The sequence below is a fragment of the Stegostoma tigrinum genome, chromosome 2, assembly GCF_030684315.1.
Source record: "Stegostoma tigrinum isolate sSteTig4 chromosome 2, sSteTig4.hap1, whole genome shotgun sequence".
Lineage (NCBI taxonomy): Eukaryota > Metazoa > Chordata > Chondrichthyes > Orectolobiformes > Stegostomatidae > Stegostoma > Stegostoma tigrinum.
The window spans coordinates 31466458-31484029 of record NC_081355.1 but is presented as its reverse complement, the minus strand read 5'-3'; the positions used below and the strand labels follow the sequence as shown (position 1 = coordinate 31484029).

The 17572-nt window shown below is 41.5% G+C and overlaps 1 protein-coding gene across 2 annotated transcripts in view; it reads right to left on the bottom strand.

Annotated features, from left to right (window-relative positions):
- mboat1 (membrane bound O-acyltransferase domain containing 1) overlaps positions 1-17572 on the bottom strand; it is a 95450-nt gene that overhangs the window by 12831 nt on the left and 65047 nt on the right. For both annotated transcript variants that reach the window (XM_048548378.2, XM_048548384.2), the window contains 3 exons: positions 17326-17429; positions 11185-11249; positions 9469-9601 (listed from right to left, as the gene is read on the bottom strand). In XM_048548378.2, coding sequence (XP_048404335.1) covers positions 9469-9601; positions 11185-11249; positions 17326-17429 — 302 coding nt within the window. The remainder of the gene's footprint in view (positions 1-9468; positions 9602-11184; positions 11250-17325; positions 17430-17572) is intronic.

Genomic DNA, 17572 nt, shown 5'->3' with positions numbered 1-17572 from the left:
ATCCACTTCACCAACACCTTCCACCCCAACCTTCAGTTCACCTGGGCCATCTCCAGCACATCCCTCACCTTCCTGGACCTCTCAGTCTCCATCTCAGGCAACCAGCTTGTAACTGATGTCCATTTCAAGCCCACCGACTCCCACAGCTACCTAGAATACACCTCCTCCCACCCACCCTCCTGCAAAAACTCCATCCCCTATTCCCAATTCCTCCGCCTCCGCCGCATCTGCTCCCACGATAAGACATTCCACTCCCGCACATCCCAGATGTCCAAGTTCTTTAAGGACCGCAACTTCCCCCCCACGGTGATTGAGAACGCCCTTGACCGCGTCTCCCGCATTTCCCGCGACACATTCCTCACACCCCGCCCCCGCCACAACCGCCCCAAGAGGATCCCCCTCGTTCTCACACACCACCCTACCAACCTCCGGATACAACGCATTATCCTCCGACACTTCCGCCATTTACAATCCGACCCCACCACCCAAGACATTTTTCCATCCCCACCCCTGTCTGCTTTCCGGAGAGACCACTCTCTCCGTGACTCCCTTGTTCGCTCCACACTGCCCTCCAACCCCACCACACCCGGCACCTTCCCCTGCAACCGCAGGAAATGCTACACTTGTCCCCACACCTCCTCCCTCACCCCCATCCCAGGCCCCAAGATGACATTCCACATTAAGCAGAGGTTCACCTGCACATCTGCCAATGTGGTATACTGCATCCACTGTACCCGGTGCGGCTTTCTCTACATTGGGGAAACCAAGCGGAGGCTTGGGGACCGCTTTGCAGAACACCTCCGCTCAGTTCGCAACAAACAACTGCACCTCCCAGTCGCAAACCATTTCCACTCCCCCTCCCATTCTCTTGATGACATGTCCATCATGGGCCTCCTGCACTGCCACAATGATGCCACCCGAAGGTTGCAGGAACAGCAACTCATATTCCGCCTGGGAACCCTGCAGCCATATGGTATCAATGTGGACTTCACCAGTTTCAAAATCTCCCCTTCCCCCACTGCATCCCTAAACCAGCCCAGTTCATCCCCTCCCCCCACTGCACCACACAACCAGCCCAGCTCTTCCCCCCCACCCACTGCATCCCAAAACCAGTCCAACCTGTCTCTGCCTCCCTAACCGGTTCTTCCTCTCACCCATCCCTTCCTCCCACCCCCAGCCGCACCCCCAGCTACCTACTAACCTCATCCCACCTCCTTGACCTGTCCGTCTTCCCTGGACTGACCTATCCCCTCCCTACCTCCCCACCTACACCCTCTCCACCTATCTTCTTTGCTCTCCATCTTCGGTCCGCCTCCCCCTCTCTCCCTATTTATTCCAGTTCCCTCCCCCCATCCCCCTCTCTGATGAAGGGTCTAGGCCCGAAACGTCAGCTTTTGTGCTCCTGAGATGCTGCTTGGCCTGCTGTGTTCATCCAGCCTCACATTTTATTATCTTGGAATCTCCAGCATCTGCAGTTCCCATTATCTCTGTTCAAATTAAATACTTTAAATTTGACAGCTACTGTTGCCTCATTGCCAAAACTCAAATAAAATAAGCATTTCAGACTTGATACGAGCAAACTTGCATCTAACAAAGAATGGCATAAAACAGTCACAACCAAAAGCAGATATGAATTGTACTAAACATCTGCCAATTTGTGGTAAATCCACTCAATGCTTAGTTAACGGAAAAACATCATTACTTTTGTCACATGATAGAAACTTGCTTATGAGGGGGAACACTTGGACCTACCTAACTAATTTACAAGGATGGGCCAGGGCATGTCAATCTGGGTTATGTACCCCAAAGCAAGAGAGCGAGAGAGATACAGACACACAGATAGAGATCTTGCCTCGAAGAAGTCGTCAACTCAGGCACAGAAGTGGAGCTGTTTGATTGTACCTGCAGGTTATCGTTTTTTAAAAAAGGAGCTGAACCACATCTTCAGCTGGAAAAACCAGATTCCTGCTCTTACTTCAAATCAAACTACTGAAAATTCATCACCTGACATTTTCAGCATCTAATTTAGTGAACTGGCAATGTTCTGGCCTACAAGCATTCCGGCAATCATACTGGAGAAACAGGTATAACAGATTTCTTTTTCAAGTCCTGAAAGTCAAAGTGCATGTTACGTACCTTAGAGACCATCCACCTTTGTATGTGTCTCGGTGGATGAGGAGCGAGCATTTGTTGTGATTACATTTTGGGCATCGTGCAACAGAATCACTTATCCTATCTTTGCATTTAAACTTACAAGAAAGCCTGTTATGCATTCAAGGAGCACGTTGGAGGGAAAACATTGTGAGCAAGTTAGAAACATTTACAGTCAGCGGGCTATAGGTATATGAAGAGAAAAAGATGGACAGACATGAACGTAGGTCTCTCAGTCAAAAACAGGAGAAATTATAATGTGGAACCGAGAAATGGCTGACCATCTGCATATATAAAAACAGAAATCGCTGTAAAATCTCAGCATGTCTGACAGCATCTGTGGAGAGAAATTAGTTATCGTCTCGGGTTCAGTGACCCTTCTTCAGGTCTGACTTCTCTCCACAGATGCTGCCAGACCTGCTAAGATTTTCCAGCAATTTCTGTTCCTATTTCAGATTTCAAGCATCTGCAGTTCTTTTGGGTTTTTTTTGCCAACTACACATATGCTTTTGTTGCATCTTCACAAAGGAGGACACAAATAACAAACCAGAAATGCTGGGGAACACACGGTTTGGAGATTCAGAGCAACTGAAGCAAATTAGGATGAGTTGAAAAATGATGCTTTGATGGATTTGAAGACCAGCAAGTCCCCAGGGCCTGACAATCTACATTCCAAGTATATAAGCAAGTAGCTCTAGATGTTGTGGATGTATCACTGGTCATCTTCCACAATTCTGTAGACTCAAACAGTTCCTACACGTTTGAGGGCAGCTAATGTAACCACTCTATTTAAAAAGTGAGGTAGAGAGAAAAAAACCAATTATAAACCAGTCAGCCTGATGTCTATCATGAAGAAAATGCTGGAACTTATTGTAAAAGATTTTAAGAGTTAAACATTTAGAAAAGAGTGGCAGAATTGAATAGGATTTATGTAAGGGAATTTATGCTTGACAAATCTACTGGAGTGCTTTGAGAGATGTAATTAGTAGAGTTGATGCAAGGAAATCAGTGGAAGAGGTTTATTTGGACTTTAGAAAGCTTTTGACAAAGTCCCACATAAAAAAGATTAGCATGTACAATTAAAGAGCATGGAACTGGGGGTAGTGGATTGAAGTGGATAGAAAACTGGTCAGCAAATTGGTAACAAAAGAGAGGAATAAATGGGCCTTTTTCCAAATGGCAGGCAATAACTATTGGATAACACTAAGATCAATGGTAGGATCCTACCTATTCACAACACATATTAATGATATAAAAGTGAGGATTATACTAGCTAGAGTTCAGAAGAAAGAGGGAGAATCTCATAGAAAGCTATGAGATTCTAAATGAACTTGACAAGACAGATACAAGAACAATGCTCCAGGTTGTGGTGGAATCCAGAACCAGTGGTCACAGTCAAGATACAGATAAACCACTGAGGAATGAGAATAAGGGAGACTTCTTCATCCACACACCAGCCAGCCTGTGGAATCGGCCTCAACAGAAAGCAGTTGAGGTGAAAGCATGATATAATTTCAATAAGGAGTTGGGAAGAGGACTTAGGGCTAAAGTTATCAATGAATATGGAGGAAAAACAGAAACAGGCCACTGAGTTGGATGATCAGCCATGTTCATAACAAATGATGGAGCAGGCTTAAAGGGCCAAATGGCCTACTTCTATTTGCTATATTAGTCAAAAGACGAGAAGGGGAAAGTTGTCCTATATCTCCACTCTTTCATAAGAAGAAGAGATTTTACAGAAATGTTCAAAATCATGAAGGTTCAAGACAGTATGGGTACGGAAAAATACTTCACATTGGAGGAAGGGTTGACAATCAGAAAACATGATTTAAGATGATTAGCAAATGATTCAGAGGTGAAAGAAGGTAAAACATATCTGACTTGACAAGTAGTTAGGATTTGGAATAAACTGCCTGAGCGCGTAGCGGTGGCAAATTCATAAAGGGAATTGGATAACTAACAGAAGAAAAGAGAAAAATAAGATAGATGGAGTTAAAGATAAAAAGCAGGGAAATGGAACTAGCTGAGTTTCTCTTGCAGAAAGCTGATATGGACATTTGGCTAAAATGACGTCTTTCTTTATTGTAGCCATTCTATGATAAAGACGACTTTGGAAATCATTAGATTCAAGAAGTTTAAGATCTTATATGGCTGAAGAACATAACTGTACTGATGTATCACACTGATGTGTGTCAGAAAATCTCTTTAGCACAATGCAGTGCGAAGGAATAAAGAAATTTCTCTTCCAGAATTATCAAGGCCAATTGATTGGCCTGTCACCTCAGTAGTTAATGACAATAGTGTCGTCACCAAACCAACTGCAGTCATTCTCTGTCAAACAGTCTCCCACAAATCCAGAAATGATACGAGGGAGACTATAGGAACCTTAGGTCTAAAGTCACATTTTCCCCCTCCTGTCAAGTTACATTTACTACATGTGATGTAAAGCAAACAGAATTTAAATAATGTACCATTCTAGATTAGCTTGCATGGGTTGGGAAGGATCAGAAATTGCATCCACTGACCACAACAATTTGGAGGTTTTGCCAAAATGCTCCATGTCTGTAAAATACAGACTGACTAGAATGCAGGGAGAAATTAACTAGCATACACAAAGTGAGCAAAGTTAAACACAGACAGGCAACAGCAAGACTCATTTACATGAATAGTTTTTTGAAAAGCAGAAACACTTGTCTAGACTCCACTCTGTCTTTATGTAAAGCAATACAAGGTGTTTATTCCTCTAGCCACACAATTTTGAGATCTTTGTTCTTCTTCATATCTAGCCTTATGTGCATCTCCAACTTTAAAATTAGTCCGCTATTGGTGGTAATGCCCTCAGTTACTGAGATCTTAAATCTCTTGCACTCTTCTCTGCCTTTCTACCACTCTTCCTCCCTTAAGATTCTGTTTAAACCCTACTTTATTGATCAAAATTTTGGTCATCTGTTCTAAAACCTCTACTCAAATTTTGCGTCATCATTTTTCTGATAGTGTTTCAGTAAAATATTGCAAGTATTTTACAACGTTAAAAGCACTATACAATGCAAATTCTTGGTTGACTATAATTCAAAAAAAAGGAAGAAATTAATGTGTCACTGAATGCTCAGCTATTCACAGAATCATACCTTTTAGACTCCACCCTCATCATCATCATCATCATCATCTCTGGTCACGTCCTGTCACATCAAGAAGACAGGCCCAGCAGATATGACGGCACAGTGGAATACAGACAGGAGGGAGGTGCCCTGGGAGGAGTCCTCAACATTGGCACCCAACATTGGTCTCAAGCATCAAGTCAAATATGTACAAGGAAACCACCTGCTGCTTATCACCTCCCGGCTGATGGATCAGCACTCCTCCAACAAGACAAAGGAAGCACAAAGTGCGGCAAGGGCACAGGATTTCAGTATCCACCACGAACAGGCACACACAGCAGGAGTATTGACCGAGATGGTCGAGTCCTAAAGAATACTGCTGCTAGAATGGATTTGCAGGTGGTGACAGAACCAACAAGAGGGAAAAAACATAACTGATCTCATCCTCACCACCTGTCACAGTTGGATCTGTCCAAAACAGTATCAGTATGAGTTACCACCGCAAAGTCATTGTGGACATGAAGTCCTGCCTTCACACTGATCGCAATTTATTTTGCATTGCACGGGACTTTCATCATGCTAAATGTCACAGACATTGAACCAATCCAGCAACTCAAGAAGTGCATCCATGAAGCATAGAGGGGCATCAGCAGCAGCAGAACCTTAGTCCAACACAATCTGCAATCTCATGACCCAGCATACCTGCTCCTCTACCAGTACCATCAAGCCAAAGGCTCAACCATGGTTCAATGAAGAGTACGAGGTCATGCCAGGAACAGGATCAGGAATACCGAAAAATGAGGTAACAAACTGATGACAAACAGCAAAAGCAGCACGTTAGAGCCAATCAATCCCAGAATTGACACATCAGATTTGAGCTCTGCAGTCCTGCCACACATTTTGTGATTAAGCAACTCATTGGAGGAGGCAGCTCCATGCATATCCCCATCTGCAACAGAGGAGGAGGAATATTGGTGCAAAAGATAACGCTCAAGCATTCACAACAATTTTCAGCCAGAGATACCAAGTGGATAATCCATCTCAGTCTTTTCCAAAGGTCCCTCAGCATCACAGATGCCAGTCTTCGGCTAATTCAATTCACTCCTTGTGTTATCAAGAAACAGTTGGAGGCACAGGATACTAAAAAGGCTGTTTGGCCCTGACATTCCAGCAATAGTACTGAAGACGTGCTCTTGAATTAGCCACACCCTTAGCCAGGCTGTTCCAGTACAGATACAACATTGACATCCACCTGATAAAGTGGACACTCATCTAGGTAGATCCTCTGTACAAAAGCCAAGACAAATCCAACTCAGACCATCAGCCTACTCTCAATCATTAAAGTGATGGAAAGTACCATTAGCAGTACGATCAAGTACCATCTGCTCAGCAATAACCTGCTTACTGACCCGCTAGCTCCTGATTTTATTATACCTTGGATCAAACATGGACACAAAAGGCTGAATTTCAGAGGTGAGGAGACAGTGACAGTTAATAGCCATATTCAAATGTATGGCATAAGGAACCCTCACAAAAATGAATCAGTGAGTATCAAGGTAAACTCTCCATTGGCAGGAATCATACCTGACACACAAGATGGTTATGATTACTGGAGGTCACTCATCTTAGCTCCCAGATATCTCTACAGGAGTTCCTCAGGAGTTCCTAAGCCCAACCACCTTCAGCTGCTTCATCAATGACGTTCCTTCCATGTTAAGGTTATAAATGGGGATATTCATCGATAACTACACAATTTCAGCACAATTCACACATCCTCAGATACTGAAGTAGTTCATGTTCAAATGCAGGAAGACCTGGATAATAGATAATAAAGTGTGAAGCTGGATGAACACAGCAGGCCAAGCAGCATCTCAGGAGCACAAAAGCTGACGTTTCGGGCCTAGACCCTTCATCAGAGAGGGGGATGGGGGGAGGGTTCTGGGATAAAGGGGCGAAGAGAGAGAGAGAGGTGGACCAAAGATGGAGAGAAAAGAGGATAGGTGGAGAGGAGAGTATAGGTGGGGAGGTAGGGAGAGGATAGGTCAGTCCAGTCCAGGGAAGACGGACAGGTCAAGGAGGTGGGATGAGGTTAGTAGGTAGGAAATGGAGGTGCGGCTTAGGGTGGGAGGAAGGGATGGGTGAGAGGAAGAACAGGTTAGAGAGGCAGAGACAGGCTGGGCTGGTTTTGGGATGCAGTGGGGGAGGGGATGAACTGGGCTGGTTTTGGGATGCACTGGGGTAAGGGGAGATTTTGAAGCGGGTGAAGTCAACATTGATACCATTGGGCTGCAGGATTCCCAAGCGGAATATGAGTTGCTATTCCTGCAACCTTCGGGTGGCATCATTGTGGCACTGCAGGAGGCCCACGATGGACATGTCACCTAAAGAATGGGAAGGGGAGTTGAAATGGTGCACGACTGGGAGGTGCAGTTGTTTATTGCGAACCGAGCAGAGGTGTTCTGCAAAGCGGTCCCCAAGCCTCCGCTCGGTTCGCAATAAACAACTGCACCTCCCAGTCGTGCACCATTTCAACTCCCCTTCCCATTCTTTAGGTGACATGTCCATCACAGTCTCCTGCAGTGCCACAATGATGCCACCCGAAGGTTGCAGGAACAGCAACTCATACTCCGCTTGGGAACCCTGCAGCTCAATGGTATCAATGTGGACTTCACCAGCTTCAAAATCTCCCCTTCCCCCACTGCATCCCAAAACCAGCCCAGCCTGTCTCTGCCTCCCTAACCTGTTCTTCCTCTCAACCATCCCTTCCTCCCACCTCAAGCCGCACCTCCATTTCCTACCTACCACCTCATCCCGCCTCCTTGATCTGTCCATCTTCCCTGGACTGACCTATCCCCTCCCTACCTATCTTCTTTTCTCTCCATCTTCGGTCCGCCTCCCCATCTCTCCCTATTACATTCCAATTCCCTCTCCCCATCCCATTCTCTGATGAAGGGTCTAGGCCCGAAACGTCAGCTTTTGTGCTCCTGAGATGCTGCTGGGCCTGCTGTGTTCATCCAGCTTCACACTTTAATTATCTTGGATTCTCCAGCATCTGCAGTTTCCATTATCTCAGACCTGGATAATATCCAGGCCTGGGCTAAAAACTGACAAGTAAGAAACTGGACTCACCATATAAACAATGGTTACAAGAGCAGGGCAGAGTCTACAAATATTGCAAGTAATTCACTTCCTATCCCCTCAAAAGGTTGTCTTCATCTAGAAGGCACAAGTCAGAAGTGTGGTGGAATACTTCCTACTTGCCTGGATGACTACAGCTCCAACAACATTCAAAAAGCTCGACAGCATCTAGGACAATGGAACCCACTTGAATGGCAGTACATCCACAAACACCCACTCCCACCTCCACCACCACTCAGTAGCAGCGTGCACCATCTACAATACGCAGTGCAGGAATTCACTAAAGATTCTAAGACAGCAACTTCCCAACCACGAACAAGGATGAGGGCAGCAGATACATCACCGTTTTTCAGTATCGCTAGATTAAAATCCTGGAATTTCCTCTCTAATGGCATTGTGGATCTACCTACAGTATATGGACTGAAGCAGTTAAAGGCGGCAGCTCAGCATCACCTTCTCAAGAGCAATTAGGGATGAGCAGTAAGTGCTTACACAGCCATCAATGCCAACATCCCACGAGTGAATAAAAAGAAAACGAACATAGCAGTTATATTTCTACCACCATGGCATGATTGCTGTTCATTGAAGGGAATAGAATTGGTGAAATGAAATCTACTCACAACATAATTTTTGTATATCTATTCCATTTAGCCCATCTGAAATTCTTTATCAAAATCTTTTTACAGGTATGTCAAGGGATGCTATTAGTCAAGATTAATATAAAAAATGCTGCTCGTAAGCTGTTGATAGAAATCAGTTGCTTTCAATTTTGCATGTGATGGGCATAACTCACTTGTGCACTTATAAGCAAACTAGAAGTGTGGTTGTTGGGTCAGGAGGTGTATGCTTCTGATGTGTATCCCTATATATAAGGTGCTTATAATGCAAGCAAAGATTAGCTCCAGGGCCATACTTCTAGAATAAACACCACTGTTAAGGAAAGTCAATACTGGATAAGCACCAACTTAACAATGGTATCAATGTATAATTGGAACTCCATTGTTTCTTAACTGCTCTTCAGAAATATTCCAAAGCTTCCTGGTAGTTCACAATCACATGCAGATGGATAATGGGTACTTACTGTTCTTGCTGCCAGAGTAATAAGGATTGCAGTTGTGAAAGTGAAGTAATAGCCAGGGTATACGCCATGCCACAAGGCTGAAAGGATGAAGGTTAGAGCTGTGGGGAAGTAAGGTGCTCGATCATAGCAGACACTGAGAAAATCAGAAAGGGACAAAGGGTCAAAAAATTAGACTCTTGCATTTCAGTTTATGTAATCATACTTCACTAAGAATTAGTACTTTAATTTCCTAATGGAACAAGTATGATTAAATTAACCCAAAATTTTATCAATAAACAGGTAAAGATGCACATTACTGATTTGAAGTCATACAGCTTATGCTACTAATAAGTAGAATGAGTAAAACAACGTTGAAAAGGTCTTTTTCTAAAATTTCATCAAGACAACTCAGATGTGTCACAACAAAAACGCAGTAAATGTAGGAATGTTTTCTTTTTAAATAAACTTGTTCGGAAATGTTATGACTTCCATCTAGAGAAGTGAGAGCTGAACCCAGGCCATCTGGCTCAGAGGTGGGGATACTACATAAGCACAAAAGCTCTTGAGATGCAGTGTGAGTATTTTGTTTGCAAGCTGTTCAGAGATGTTACGACACACCTTTCGAGTGGGTGTGACTGGCCTTCCTGCTTCAGAGGTAGGGACACAACCACTGTGCTGTAAATCTTGGCAATAAAATTATAAACTAAAGCTGAGCCCCACCAATGGCAAGTGAAACGTAATGACCAGATAACATGTTTGTCTCATATTCATTGCGAATACTGTTTCACTAAATAACTATTTCATATTTAGTGTTCCATTTTCTAACTGGATGGACAGCTTCGCTGAATCTACTGAAACGTGTTGTCTGTAGAATATTGATAAATGCACTCAAAATGTACCTACATTTGGCACATAAAGACCTACCTTAGGCTGTTCTAACCTTTTAAAGGGTATGTCTGTGTGTGCATCCTCTCCAGTTTACAAAGGAGGTGCTCACAGAATTCAGCAACTGCTTGCAGGCAGATTTGCAGCCTCTGGACAGGCAAGATCAGTGCTGGCAATGGCTGTAAAGATAACTAGCTATAAATTTAGTTGCACAGGGATCATTTCAGTTTGAAGCCAATGAGTTCTGTAACATCTCCCAGTTTACTGTGCCAACCACTGCTGATTAAATAAGTTGACTAACACTGCCCGGATAGGAGTATACACTAACTTCTCTCTGACTAAGGACATGCAAGTGGATTGTACACGTGGCTTTGCCAGAATTATTCACTTCACTACGGCACAGGACATCAATGACTGGCTACACTTGACCCAGCAAGCGCTACATCTAGATGTTGAGGTGTGCCGGGATAGGTTCTAATCTCCGAACGTGCACATCCACGTTTGGCTTACTGTAGAGGTGTATGTCCTGTAACCCAGCAGCAGCCATGCAGAACAAAAGCAGCAACAATGCACTGTTTAGTTTGAGCCAGCATGTCAAACCAGGTAGTGACTGCTTGCTCAGTGATAAGGGTTATTCATCAACTTCCTAACCTGTGTCTCTGCTAGGCCAGCATGTGTAGAATGACAGTTTGTAACATACACAATAATGCAAATGAACAAAGACCAATGGAATTAACTGAAATGTTACTTTGAAATGAGTTACGCAGAATTTTGGTCAACACAAATCTTGCACTATTTGTATTGAATTTTGTACAAGACCACTGGTGTGGACATGACAGCGATTTAGCTTACCCCTTTAGCCAAGCTCCAGTTTGAATGTTCCAACTGTCAAGGCACATTTTAAAACTTGTAGCAGTCTGGTATTGAAACATATAAAAAGCAGTCATTGAATTCAAAGGAGGAGGTTTCTTACAGTTTTTAAGAAAAAACTAGACTGAAAGACTCTTCAGATAAACAATTTTAAAGTATATATTCAGTATTTCCAGAACTTCCTAAAAAAAGTCAACACACTGAACATGAAACATTAACACTATTTCTCACTTCACAGATGCTGCAAGACCTGCTGAATTTCTCCAGCACTGTTTTTATTTCATATTTCTAGCATCCATTGCTTTTTGCTTTTATTATAATGGTATGATGTAAACTATGCGATTTATACTTTACACACATCATTTACTGCAAGTTTTGGTGCTGGATTAGTCAAAGATTTTTTTATGCATCTTAAGTTAATAATCAATTTGTAAATACATCAGTAGCTAAAAAGTGATTTCTTTTAAAGCAGGTTTTAAGGCATGGATTTGGAATTAGGGTTTTGTGTACAATGGTAGGCGTTTACTACCTAGTAATATAAACAAACTTGAGTTTAGTAATCAAGGGAAGTTACTGACGAAGCTTAGAGGGAAACACTCATAGCTGGAGGGATTTTCTAAAAGAAATGTTATTTAGAATTTTGGGAAGTCCTGTGAAGTCCTTGGATGAAGATATCCTTTCCTTCCTGGGGAAATACTATCGCGAAACTAAATTACCTAAGACAGAGTCAGTATTAGATCAAGACCAGAAGAGTTGGGATAAAACCCTGAAGACATTACTTAAAGCTGGGTACAATTAGGTTCAAGAATATAGTTTCTTTTTTGAATTATTATCTGTAGTTCCAGACACAAACGACTAAAACCCACTGAGATGTTAAGGACAGCAATTCTGTAAGAGTACTGTATGGATGGAGTTTTTGGGTACTGTTAGCAGCGTGTTGCAGTTTGGGACTTCATGGGCTAATGGACTAACTAACTTTTCCTTTCAAAAGGGAAATGAGGGCAAACATACAGAAATCTTGCTAAAGCTATACAAGTCACTGCTCTTCAGAGCTGGAATACTGTCTAGTTTTTGTCCCTTTATCCAAGTAAAGATACATGGGCACTGAAGGCAGTCTTGAAAAGGTTCATTCAGTTGATCCTGGGTATGGAAGGATTGTCTTGCGAGGAGAGTTTGAATACGTTGAGCCTGAACTCACTGGAATTTAAAAGAATAAGAGGAGATCTTGGTGAAACAAAAAGATTCTTAGGGGACTTGACAGGGTGGATGCAGAGAAGTTGCCTCCTGTTATGGGAGAATCTAGGACATGAGAACTTAATGGCAGAGCAAGGGGTTGCCCAATTAGAACAGAAGAGAAGGATTTTGTTTTTTCTCAGAGGGTAAGTGAATCTGTGGAATTCTTTACCACAGTGAGCCATTGAATCAGTGGTGTTAAGTACATTCGGGGCTGGGATAATGAGATTTCAATAAAGAGAATCAAGGGTTAAGGGGAGAAAAACAAGAAATTAGATTTAAAGATTATCGATCAGCCATGAACTTACTGAATGGACGAGTAGAATCAAGGGGCTGAAAAAGAGTATTCTGTTCCTACACCTAATGGGTGTGTTTTTAGAACAATGCAAAAGCTTATTTTGTTCTTTTAGGAATTGAAGAGTGTGTTTTGAGATTAATGGGATAATACTTTGTGTTTAAAATCTTTGAATGTGTTTTTAGTACAGAGTTTAGTTTATTCTATAAATATCTTCATGTCTTTTGTTCAGATGGTACAATTAATTTTTGAAGATTAAAATGAAATCTCAGCACGTATCATAGCAGCAGATTTTCTAATAGGTTCCTGAGAATCTAGTTTAGGACAGCTGACACTGGAGGTCTTTGATAAAAAGATGCCAATGCTGGACTGGGGTGGACAAAGTCGGAAGTCAAACACCAAGTTATAATCCAACAGGTCTATTTTAAGATCACAAACTCAGAGTTTGTGATTTTAAATAAACCTGTTGGATTATAACCTGGTTTGCGTGACTTCTGACAATTGCATTGAATGTGTTCTATGACGGAATCTAGGACAAGGGAATACAGTTTAAAAATAAAGAACTCTCCCATATAAAACCAAAAGAAAGAGAAATTTCTTCTGAGAGACATTTGTCTTTTGAATTTTCTCTCCAAAAGCTCTGATGGATGAATCATTCAAAAAACATAAGGCTCAGTTAGATATTTTTGTAAGGAAGGTTTACTAGATTGATTCCTGGGGTGGCAGGACTGACATACTGGAGGGAGATACTGGATCTATCAGAACTACATTCACTGGAGTTTAAAAGAATGAAACCCATAAAATCCGAACCGGATTACATATAGAGTAAATTCAAGGAGGATGTTCTCGAGGCCCAGGGAGTCAAGCACCAGGGGCTACAGTAGAAGGATAAAAGGCGTTTTAGGACAGAGTTGAGGAGAGATTTCTTCATCCAGAAAGTGGTTAGTCTGGAAAACTTTCCTCGGTAGAAAGAGGCTGAGGCCAAAACATTCAATGTTTTCAAGAGGAGACAGGTGTATATTTGGTGACCAAATGAATCAAAGGGTATAGAATTAAAGCACAAACAGGGTACTGCATTGGATGATCAGCTGTGATCATACTGAATGGTGGATCAGGCTGAATGGCCTAACCCTGTTCTTATTTTCTCTGTACCAAGATCAATAAATAAGTCAAGGATTATAGGGACAGGCAAGAAAATAGAATTAAGGCCACAGTAAGATCAGTCTTACAGCAGGCAATGGCCTAGTTGTATTATTGCTAGACTAAAAATCCAGAAACCCATGTAATGTTCTGGGGATCTGGGTTGAAATCCTGCCATGGAAGAAGTAGATTTTCAATTCAATAATAATCTGGAAATGAATCTAACGATGACAATGGAATCATTGCTGATTGTTAGGAAAAATTCATCTGGTTCATGAATGCCCTTCAAGGAAGGAAATTTGTCATCCTTACCTGGTCTGGCCTACTTGAGACTTCAGACCCACTACAATGTGGTTGACTCTTAACTACCCTTTCAGCCAAGATCCCATGAATAAAAGTATAAACATCATGGACCCATACAGAGCAGACCTGAAGGGCAGAACAGCTGACTTGTATTCCTGATTATTTGATATTTTTTGGACAGTATTTTTAAAAACACATACCTTCTGTTCAGAGAAGATCAAAATGTGAACAGAATTCTGCAAATGATATTAATTCCACAAGCAAAACAACAATTTGGAGTTGCTGAGGTAACAGGGAACAACCAATTCCAGCGGTCACAAGCAAATAGTTTCAATGTCCATTAAAAGTCACATTTTCCAGTCTGTCCCTCATCCTTTGCATTTTAAGCAAAGAGGATTTAAACTCTATGTACATTTTTAATGGGGTTCGCCTGCACTAAAATTTCAAACCAAATTCATTTGTAAGCATCCCAGAGTTTGTCCTTCCCCCTTGTATTTGAAGTTCCAAGATACCACTGCCCTCTCTCTAAGCACAAGATATTTTCCATGCTGCTTTTTCTCCCCTCATTTATCAACCCATAATAACATCCTGACCACAAATTTCAAAAGACTTTGGAAGAACATAATCTTTATTTCTTCCCTTGACAAAGATCTAGTAAGTGATTGTAAGGTGCACCAAAAATTTAGGGGACAGTCTGACAGTAGTAAAAGTCAATATCAAAAGCCTTGTGCATGAACCTGGCAAAGACTAAGAATGGACAGGAAATCACAGGCTTTGAGGTGCAACTCAGACTATAAAAAAGAGTCAGCAAACGTTATTACATGTTGACGGCACCAAAATGTGGTATCTCTCTCTCAATTTCTGGCAATAAACAAAAAGGCTTCAGATCTTTCTACCTTGAACAGATCTGTATTCCTATCATTGAACCATCTGCTGGTAATGACAAATGGATAATAATTTTCTTTTCCCTGACAACAGAATGAGAGAGAATCTTAAACGAAAGATAAAATATTCAGAGGTGTGACTGGGTAGATGCTGAAATGATGATTCCCCTCCTTGGGAATCTACACCACAGACAGTTTAACAGGGGTCTCCCATTTACGACAGAAATGAGAAGGAATCTTTCCTTTAGAGATTTGCAAGTATGTGGAAATCCTTTCCCCCACAGGGCAGCGAAAGATAAAAATTGCTGAATACGTTCTAGGCAGAGTTAGGCTAATTTTGATTAGCAAGTGAGTGAAGAGCTATAGTGGGGTGGGGGGGGAAACCGACAGGAAAGTGGAGTTAAGATCCAATCAGATGTGCCATAATCTTATCAGCTGGCAAAGCAGGCCCTAGGGACTAAATGGCCTCCTGCTCCTATATTAGAACAATTAAGAATAAGTACAAATAGTCTAGAGGCTGAACTTTTAACAGATATGCATCTCCCATCCAAAATGGATGACCAAAATCCTATTATCTCAACTTCAGAATATGTGCTTCATTTATAAATAATGACCAGCAAACAAGTTTTTTGTTATAACATGTAAATTTATCTGTATTATTGTCCTTTCACCCAATAATTAGACAGTTACTAAATATGATAGTATATTTTGCATTGCCCCATCTCTCTCAACTCGACGAGAATTGCTCTATTGGCATTGCCGAAGAAAAAGCATGACAGCCGGAGCAGGAGCACACTACCAGATTCTTCAGGGGGCTGAATATGGGAAAGGTGAACAGCAGCTGGGGTTTCAAATTATTCCCATAGCTAAACATACTTAAATGTAAGATTCCGATTTCTGACCAGATAATCGGAGAAAAATAAGTTTTTATTTAAAAGACAATATTTTATTGATTATGATGTTAGAAATTGTTTCTGAAACATGTATTTGTGATGTTAAACAGAATACTAATAATTTAGTATTATTTGAACAGCAATAGTATAGTATTCATACTATCTGGTGTTAATGACTGGAAAATGTTCTTCCGATTTTCACTAACTTCAAGACAAAAATAATAGCAAATTTATTATTGAAGCTCTATGAACTGATTTCCTTTAAAAGTCCTTTATACTCTAAATTACTGGTGTAGTTTCAAATAAGTCACATATTGTGTTAAAATTGTGAAAATTTCCTTTTATACCTTTGTTTCAAGTACTACAAATTTGAGGTTTCTAGTTTATTAATCTGCCATGGAAACACGGACTTCCTTTGCATGATTTAATAACCAGCACCAGCAGGGCAATCCATATTTCTTTCCACAACATCAACTGATTGAGCTAGCCCGGAGCAGCACCAAGTCACTTAAATCTTGTATTTGTCAAACATTCAATTATTTCCCTAGCAGTAATTTGGTCCAACAAATTAAATGCATTAGAAAGACATTGCGTGATACAACACTGACAATAAACAAGCAGCCTGCTTAAAGGAAAACTCATGCTTCGTTAACTCTTGTGCAATCGAAAAGCAATCAAGTTGAACTGAATGATTGCAGTCATAAAGTTCTACAATATAAAATATGGTCTTTCAATTAATCTTCTTTACTGTTTTAAAATGCTCAACTGTAACTTTAGCACTGTGAATTCAGCACAAACCAAGGTATATTGGGCTGTATGGTAGCTCAGTGGTTAGCACTACTGCCTCACAGTGCCAATGACCAGGGTTCAATTCCACCCTCGGGCGAATGTGTCAATTGTGCACATTCTCCCAGCGTCTGCGTGGATTTCCTCTGGGTGCTCCGGTTTCCTTCCACAGTCCTAAGATGGGCAGGCGAGGGGGACTGGCTATGCTAAATTGCCCATAGTGTTCAGAGGATGTGTAGATTAGGTGTGTTAGCCATGGGAAATGCAGGGTTACAGGGAAAGGGTAGAGGGATGGGTCTGGGTGGGATGCTCTTCAGAGGGGCTGTGTGGACTTATTGGGTTGACTGGCCTGTGTCCACACTGTAGGGATTCTGTTAACCAAATTTAAATAGATGACAGACGAGAAACTTTGAATGTATTGATTCAAATAAATCTCCAACTTTGTCTGTTTCAGCTAACAACAATTATTTTTCACACAATCACCTTTATGTACGGTTTTAACCTCATTGAGATCCTCGACATGACAATAGAGATTGCATCACTTTTTCTTCTCAGAACCTACACATGTACTTATGAGATTAATTCTCACCTCAATATTCCAGATATTTAGGTTTGAGATTAAGTCCCATCGTATGTTCCCATTTTTATCAAGGCCATTGAAGCCAAAGCCACCTGCATTATTGACTGCATCAGCTAAAAGATATAAGAGAAGCAAATAACCAGTTATTGCTCAATTTAATTTCTCAAAAGAATATACAAAAATTTTAGCAGTAGTTATAACAACCTTGTACTGCTTACGTTTTTAAATCACAAGCTAATTTTAAAAGATAGCCCAC